The following is a 9,387-nucleotide window of genomic DNA, read 5'->3' as shown; positions in this document are numbered from 1 at the left end:
TTTTTTTTTTTTTTTTTAAATATCGAGGCCACTGATGAATTGCTCTTTTCAATATCTCGACAATTTCTTCATGGCTTCTTCTTTTTCTTTTCAAGCAAATAAGCTTGAAATTCGATTAATAAAACGTTCGCTTTATTTGGTGAAAAGAAGATTATTGATGGAAATGTTCGCTTTTATCGTTAGGAAAAGAATCGAAATCCGTCCTCCATCGGATTCGAAAACTGGATTCTCCGTTTAATAGAAAATTTTTCTAACTAATCAGGCCATTCAGATTGGTCGAACGACGATTTCTCCGCTTAATGTTCAAACTGATTGATTTGTTTGGATCGCTAGATAAGTTGGTTACATTGAAAATTCTAAAAAAATTGATATATATATATATCATCGATTATTATATTTCTTGGTATTCAAAAATTAATCCTCTGTAAAAAATTTTTCCATATATCAATTTTCAAACGTTTTTGGATCTATATTGGGTTCTATCTATATAGATCTATATTCGTATTGTGAATAAAAATTACATATACATATATTCTAAACATACTTTTAACTAAACTTCTATATTTTTCTTCTATTTTGAACGCAACTTGAAATATTTATAAAAAGATATCACGATTTTCGATTTCAATGATTTTTTAATATGTCATATTGAAATTGTTGTGAAAATCTTAGTTAAAACTCGTTTTAAAATATGTTTTTTAAAATATTATTTATTAATATTAATAAGGAAACGATTGTCAAATTGTCATTAATCTAATTTAATTTAATTTATTTTAACTCAACCATATAATTTATATTAATTCTGAATTTAATTTCACTTCAAATCAGAATTAATAAAAACTTTTTTAATTGTTAACCAATTGTTTATTGGAATTAAATTTGATTCCTTAATTTGGTCATCGTGAAGCGATGGGTCATCAATTATCTGGCAATAAATCTGATTAAAATTAATTTAAATTGTATTAAGTAAAATCTTCACAATATTATTCAAGATGACGATTTTTAAAATGACATTATATTAAAAATCATCGATACAGAGCTAATACTTTTAATAAATAATTATTGCAACTTGCAATATAGATATTCCAACAAACAAAAATAATTATTGTTCTACATTACATTTTAGTAACATCTCAGGTAGTACATCTTTTAGTAACATGTTAAAAATAAAAACTTATTATAATATTCATCAATAATAATCATGATTAAAAAATGCGTTGTGTTTCATAAATGGCGATTTTCTCTTGGAAATCGCATCTAGATATATCCTGTTCGTCGAGGAAAATAGAGTTGTTGGAAGGCATTATTATAATACATTGAAGCAAAACATTTTTGAAATTAACGCGCCCTTATATACGCGCCGATCGATAAGCATCAACGCGTCAAACGCGCGCAAACCTATTAACGTTGCACGCAATCGTTCGATGAAAAATAAGTGGAACGAGATCACCATAATTTTACTGCGGCCAATGAACAATTCCTACTTTACATAACGGATCATCGATCGACGCGTGCGATGATCGATAATCGACTTCATTTTTTTTTTTTTAACCGAGTTTTCAACGTCGATGAACTATGTTGAGAGAAAGGAAAAGAGAAAAGCTTTAAGTAACTCTGTTTCTTTGCGAGAGAATCTAATTTAATATGGTTAACATGGTTTGATCGATGAAAGGATAGTTCTTTTGATTAAATAAAAATAAAATTCTAATAAGTTATCAACATCTATTCTATGATAAAGTTTAAAATATGAATCTTAATTTGGAATATATATTAGAATATTATTTCAAATCAATTATGCCAATTTGTGATTTGCAATTTTTTTATTTCTTAAATATTTTTTTTTTTTTACTATTTCTTCTTTTAATTAATTAAAAGAATTAATTAAAATTTCATAATATACAAATAAGAATATTATATAAACTCTATCCTGATTTTTCAATAATTTTGAATTTGCAAATCTTATGCATTATTTATATTTACTCAAATTAAAAAATACATTGTATATATTTCAATAGAGATAAAATTTTTATTTTAAAAATCAGGCTTATTCCGCCACATATAAAACGTGAAATCTCTCTATTCAAAATAACGATTATGCCAGGATACAATCGCAATTCGAATCGAATATATCGCTCTTGAAAGCGATTAAAAGGAGATTAGCGTTCCAGTTGCCTCTCTCATAACCCGTTTAAACCCGAGAACGATCGAAATCCGCTTGAATATCGAACCTTAATTTCCACGGAAATCCTCCTTTCGATGAGTATGTATTTTTTTTCTCTCTCTCTCTCTCCTTCTCTCCATTTTTTCCTCACTATTCATCGTGGTTCCTTTATGCGCTAGGATTATCCGCGAAATTTGATCGATATATTAAATACCTGGAACTCGTTATCAGCTTAGTAAACGAGCTATTTCGAACTGTCTCGTTTAATTCTCGCTCATTCCCTTCGAAATATAGAAAAAGATATAAATATATATATATCGAATGTTGTCTGTTAAATGACAAAGATCAGATTATATCATATTCTGATAAACTTTAACGAACCTACATTGGATTTTTATTATGCAGGATCACGGGAGATACGATGGGATTCAGAGAGTCTTTTTTGGCGGAGGATTACGATTCTGGTTACACAACTTGTTATTGCTCGACTCTCTTTCCTACTTGTCCCACGGCCAGTTGAGCCTAAGCCTTAATCGCATGATCTTGGTAGACGTCGATGATATATTCGTCGGTGAGAAGGGAACGAGATTAAGAAAGGACGACGTGATGGCGCTGTTGATTACCCAACAGAGGATCCAAGCGTTGGTACCTGGTTTCAAATTTAACTTGGGGTTTTCTGGAAAATATTTCCATCACGGCACCTCCGAGGAAAATCTGGGGGACGATATGCTTCTGGAGAACGTCGACAGGTATATATATTTTTTTGATATTTTGTTTATCGATAAATAACAAAAGATATCGTCTTTTCAGATAAGATGAGAAATCTTAGTTATAGTATTTGGATAAAAGTCAGTTTAAGGTAATTTGTTTAAAAAACAAGATAAAATAGAACGAGAGATGAATAATATTACATGTTTACAAGATTAATGTCTTTCTATGGTTGAGTTAAGAACGATTTGTGAATGGATTTTACGACGCGTATGATGAGGGAAATGGAATTGGCGGAAAGTTATTGCGCGAATAGGGTGGTAAACAGAGCGCAGAAAGATTTACTATTGGCGCAAATTGACGTATTGAGACCGTACACGTATTACGGTTGATCGCGGAAGTTGCACTTGTTTGCGAATCGTCGCGATTTGTTCGAGTAATTGCTTTCCTCCACAGCAATTAAAATCGATTATGTACACTTTGATTAAATAAATAGATAAAGTTGTTCGCCATTTTTTGAAATAAAATTTTTTTTAATCGTTTAATTAGAAAGATTTAAAAATCAATTTTACTCGACATATTTTTTTTTTCAAATTAAAATCAACATTATCTAAATTGCAGATTTACGTGGTTTTCTCATATGTGGAATCATCAACAACCTCACCTTTACGAGAATGTAACGCATCTACAATTAGACATGGCGTTGAACAAACAATTCGCGAAAGACCACGGAATTCCAACAGGAAGCGGTTACAGCGTAAGTCCTCATCATTCCGGCGTTTATCCGGTCCACGAAGGATTATATGAAGCGTGGAAAAGAGTGTGGAACATCAAAGTCACAAGCACAGAAGAGTATCCCCATTTGAGGCCAGCTCGATTAAGAAGAGGATTTATTCATCGTAATATAATGGTAAATTTTCGTTAATCATTATTTTAATATCGATTATAATTTATTTTTTTTTTAAATAATTTTTAAGAAATAAAATAACATTTAATTAATAAAGATCCATTTAAGATTAAAAATTTTTAACAATAACATATATTATAAAATAATTTATATAAAAGTAATACAACAATAAAATTTAAAAAAAAATTCTATTATAATAAACACAACACAAGATTTGATATAAGTCTTTTACAATATTTATTAAAGAAGTACATTTTATTAAATCGAATCAATTCGAATAATCTTTTTCGAGAGTTGAACAATTTTTTTTCTCTACTTTTCTACTACAATGTCAATTGTTCGACGTTAACTGCTTGCCTGTTCGAAAACTAAGTTAAAGCAATAAACGAATTAACTAATCGAACAAACGAACGAATCGATAATTTCACAGTTTCATATTTTCCACCATCAACACTTTTTCAACACTTTTATTCGCATTGTCTCGAGGAACAAGAATACTTCAAAACTTGAGAATAAAAATCGATGGATCGACTTGATATAGCAAATAAACGACATGATAAACGATAAAATTGCAAGCGAAACGTCTTTTCGTTTTTGTGAATTCTTTCTTTTGTGGATTTTTCGACGGTTAAACAACCGTCGAGCCGATAAAGAAGAATAAAGAATTGATTTCCCTGGAGCGAACAATTCTATACTGCGATGAATTAAACGATAAAACGAAACGCGTGACAATCTCTTTTCTTTGTTTCTGTGCAAGGTTCTACCGAGACAAACCTGTGGCCTTTTCACACACACAATCTTTATCGATAGATATCCAGGCGGAAGAGAGAAACTGGACAGATCGATACAGGGTGGCGAACTCTTCCAGACAATCGTTCACAATCCTGTAGGTAATCCAATACTTATCTATCTAATTTATTTTGAAAAATTTTCTCAAATTCATTATCATTTCTTTCAGATCAATATTTTTATGACGCACATGTCGAATTATGGAAACGATCGTCTGGCATTGTATACCTTCGAGTCTGTGATTAAATTTATCCAATGTTGGACGAATTTGAGATTATCCAGTGCACCGCCTCTTCAATTAGCGGAAAGATATTTTCAACTCTATCCTGAGGAATCTGATCCTGTGTGGGGTGTAAGTTGTTGTTGTATTGTTATATAATATCAAATATAATAATTTTTCAAGTTGCGAATAATTAAGCTTCTCTTTCGTGTTAAAGAATCCCTGTGATGATCAGAGGCATCAAAAGATTTGGTCGAGGAACAAGACATGTGATCAACTACCAAGGTTTCTGGTAATTGGTCCTCAAAAAACTGGCACTACTGCTCTCTATACTTTCCTCTCCATTCATCCTGCGATAAGCAGCAATTTGCCAAGTCCTGACACTTTCGAGGAGATTCAGTTCTTCAATGGGAAAAATTATTACAAAGGCCTTGATTGGTGAGTTAAGGTGAAATTAAGAAGTTAACACATTTATTAATTTCGATGTGATACATTTTAATATAATATATACTTTTTAATATATATATATATAATATATATTTTATTACAAAATATAAATATCGATAATTCTGGTAGTATTGGCATAATCGCCATGACGCGTAATTCTTTTCAACTTCAGAAACACGCAAATCATATCAATTCACATCTATTTATCATTCTGTTTCATCCTCAGGTACATGAGCTTCTTCCCAGCATCGAAAAACGAGAGTTCGCGGTATCTGTTTGAAAAATCTGCAACTTATTTCGATGGGGAATTAGTACCACGTAGAGCTCACGCTCTTCTACCCAGAGCAAAATTAATTACTATACTACTTTCGCCTGCTAGGCGTGCCTATTCATGGTACCAGCACACGAGAGTTCATGGCGATCCTGTAGCAAATAATTATTCCTTTCACTCGGTTATCACTGCAAGCGATACAGCACCAAAACCCCTACGCGATCTCAGGAATAGGTAGGTTACAATATTGTACAGTCATTCGAATAATTTTGTTGCAACGAGCACTGTGTTATCTATGATTGTCCCAAATAAAGTAACGAGTCGCTAAAAAATTCTTGAATAACTGAATAGTTAAATAATATAAATAATATTATCTTGTTGCCATAGATAAGTAAAGATCTAAATTGCTAATAGATGTTCGAATAAATCTATGTTTATATGGTTAAATATTAATCGTACTCGAGAAGATAGATGCGACAAATATTATTGTTCGAATCTCTTACAGATGTTTAAATCCCGGAAAATACGCTCAGCATCTGGAAAGGTGGCTTTCCTATTATCCGCCTCAGCAATTGCACATTATAGACGGCGAACAGTTGCGGCAAAATCCTGTAGAGACATTGCACGAGTTACAAAGGTTCCTCAAGATCACGCCCGCTTTCAATTACTCGTCTCATTTGAGGTACGATCCGAAGAAAGGATTCTTTTGTCAAGTTACCAATGAGGATCGAACGAAATGTCTTGGCAAGAGCAAAGGCCGTCAATATCCGCCTATGGAGGATAAATCGTACAAATTATTACAGGTATTTATGATAAAACGATTAAAAAATTGAAAGGATGATCGGTTTAATCTATTTGTTTCTTTGCAGAGATATTATTTATCCCACAACACGGCTCTAGTGAAATTATTGAAACGGCTCGGGTTGAGAACTATCCCACAATGGCTGAAGGAAGATCTTACCGACACGGTGATGACCTAGCAAACGTCGATTATATGAAACGATACCGTTTCTGAATTGTTTATCTCTACGGTGAACGAAATTCACCGGTTATTAGCTGAAGATCTGTAACATAATTGTACATTCGATATATTCCACTGGACTCCAAATCCTCGACGGAAGGACCATTGCAGTGGCCTATCCCAGTGGTTTTGGCCTAAGATCCGTGGGAAGCCTGCGAAACTAGTCACTAAACGATTTTAAGGTGAATCGTGACTGTCGATCGTTGTTAAGCCAATAGCACTATTATTAACGTTATATTATTATTGTCATCGTTGTTGCGTCGTAGAAAACATGATTATTAAGAGTACAGCCCGTTCGCTGGTGCCATCATCCGTCTGTAATGATTGGACGCTTTTCGTTCTGATCTTTACTACTAAAAGATACTACTATAATATAATAAGAAGAAAAAAAGAGAATTCCTAATTTGTACTCGAGTTAAATTCTTCTTCAATCTTAGTACAACATATTTTTCTTCAACGAAGAAGACGACAATATAATTAATAAATCAAAAGACCACAAACAAAAACGCACATTTTGGCTTTGCGTAATGATAATCATAAACAATTTGTCGACACGGGTACAATGACTCTTTACAAATTTGAGTAGGAAAGAGAAGAAGGATGCTTTAATGAGTGAAATTAGAAGCGGTCAAAAAAAAAAAAAAATTGTATTTTAGAAACTTGACTTTTGTGAGACAAGATCTGTCCAAATCGTGTTGCAATGTTTGAAGAGATTTATTTCCTCATGAAAATAATTAATGGATAAATCGAATTTGTTGATATTTAAATCGACGATCCGTCAGTCCTTCACTTCTGGTACTAATTGCAGGATTGCTTCTGCGAGTGTGAGACTTTTGGAAAGTTTGAACTTTTTTCTCGCCCACTTACTCTCTCAGAGACACGATGTACATTAATTCTCGTTATGTAAGCGTATTAAAATAAAAAAGTAAATAAATAAAAAACAAGAAAAAAGCTATATGATGATTCTATGTATATTTTGACAATACTATTCTTGGTACTGCTGATAGAAAGTCGATGAAAGATGTATGATCGCGTCCGTTTGTACATTTATGTATTGTATTGTTTTGATGTGATTATAGGTGTATCATAATGACTTAATAAGATGGAAAATCAGAAACTATTTCACAAAATGATTATTGATGATCATTTTTTGGCGAATAATGATGTTAAGTGGAGAAGTGATAACTGCCTATTTGCAATAATTGCATACTATCACGTTTAAAACATACAAATTTTGGATTTAATAATAATCCTATGTTCTAAAATAAAATAGTTTTTATTCATTGTTGAAGAAAATCATGAGATTTTTGGAAACTTTAATACCTGATGTATTATAATGAATCGTATATCGTGGAAATTGATCAACTGCTGTGAATAAAATTGTGTTATTCACAAAATAATCTAATGATGATAATTATTTGTTGGAAGCATATCAGTTACAACTATCTTCGTTACTTATACATACGATATATTAATTTTTATTTTCTTCATAACTAGATTTAATTCGTTAAATTTGATCCGATTATTTCTGATATGCTAATTTTTTAGCATTATTTTAATATTGATTAATATTATTCATTTATAAATTATAATAATTATATAATAGTGTCTCGTTTTAAAAAATTCTTGTTACTTAAAATAAAAAAAAAAGATTAACATGATAAATATTTATTTATAATTATTTGATCATCGTAAAAATAATACAGATTACAAAATTTATATTTGGTCCAAAATGTACATTAAAAATTATAACGTCATTCTCTGTAAAATATATATTTAAAAAATATCATGTATCATCAGTAACGAAACATTTTATATTACGAATTACTTTATCAATGTTATGTTACATTTTGTATATTTTGTTTTCATTTTTATACTGCCGTTAAAACGTATCACGTAACGTTTTTAACGAATCACATGTACAAAATTTATTGTTAATATAATAATAATTAATGATAATGGTATTAACATTAAACGATTGATTTGTTTTGTCAAATCGTGCCATTTTACCAGTGTTGTATATACAGTTGTATTATTGTACCAATTGCGGCGTCGGATCTCTAGAGTCAATATTATATTCGATTTTGTTCGGCATGGCGGTAGCAAAAATTGTCCGATTTGCTACTAGCTGACAATAATATGTGACAAACTGAAATCGCTAAAATTATAGCAAGATATTCAGTATTCGAATATGAAGTTTTAAAAGCTCCAATTAGCATTATTTCATCGTTGGTTCTGCTATATGTATAAACGTTTTTTTAAATAAAATTTTTGAAAGCAGATAAAATTTTAATTTATAAAATAAAATTTTATTAATTTTTTTTTATTTAAATATTGTCTGTTGATGTAAATGTTTGAAATAATATGTTGTATTAAAATTATAATTGTTAAGTAATTTATTCAATTATAATTATTAAGTATTCATTTCATTTATCGATCACTAATTACATTATATTTATGTATATAAATCAATAATAAATTAATAAATCACTAATATTTTACACAAAGTTAAAAGTGAATCAACGATAAAATATTGCTTATGTAAAATCACGTGCGTATTTGCATTTCAAATTATATAAATGAACGCGTGAAAAATAACATTTTGTAGATGTCCTAACAGGCTGTTGTGTAAACGAAAAAACGAAAAAAGAGAGAAAAGCTGTCATTGTATGAATAAAAAAAAGACGCGTGTAGAATATGTGTATGACTTTAATAGAAACTTTAATTATTTAACTTAAAATTATTCTATTGTAAAATACTGTAATAATTGTACGAATAATCCGTAAGTTCTAATAAAACAAGGGTTAAAAATCTTCGATATTGAATTTCTTATAACTATTCTTTTATTGTTATATATTTAGAA

General features: G+C 30.4%; 1 protein-coding gene across 2 annotated transcripts in view; it reads left to right on the top strand.

The window, feature by feature from the left end:
• The window catches only part of LOC102681503 (bifunctional heparan sulfate N-deacetylase/N-sulfotransferase), a 196,591-nt gene extending 189,129 nt beyond the window's left edge, over positions 1–7,462 (top strand). For both annotated transcript variants that reach the window (XM_006614552.2, XM_006614551.2), the window contains exons 5-12: positions 2,567–2,910; positions 3,491–3,779; positions 4,534–4,662; positions 4,735–4,917; positions 5,003–5,223; positions 5,459–5,737; positions 6,009–6,306; positions 6,373–7,462. In XM_006614552.2, the coding sequence (XP_006614615.1) occupies positions 2,567–2,910; positions 3,491–3,779; positions 4,534–4,662; positions 4,735–4,917; positions 5,003–5,223; positions 5,459–5,737; positions 6,009–6,306; positions 6,373–6,483 (1,854 nt within the window). In that variant the 3' untranslated portion in view covers positions 6,484–7,462. The remainder of the gene's footprint in view (positions 1–2,566; positions 2,911–3,490; positions 3,780–4,533; positions 4,663–4,734; positions 4,918–5,002; positions 5,224–5,458; positions 5,738–6,008; positions 6,307–6,372) is intronic.
• The last annotated feature ends 1,925 nt before the right edge of the window (positions 7,463–9,387 follow it).

Source organism: Apis dorsata, unplaced genomic scaffold, assembly GCF_000469605.1.
Source record: "Apis dorsata unplaced genomic scaffold, Apis dorsata 1.3 scaffold_189, whole genome shotgun sequence".
Taxonomy (NCBI): Eukaryota; Metazoa; Arthropoda; class Insecta; order Hymenoptera; family Apidae; genus Apis; species Apis dorsata.
Note: the sequence above shows the minus strand (reverse complement) of the source record. Positions and strands in the feature narration are given on the sequence as shown.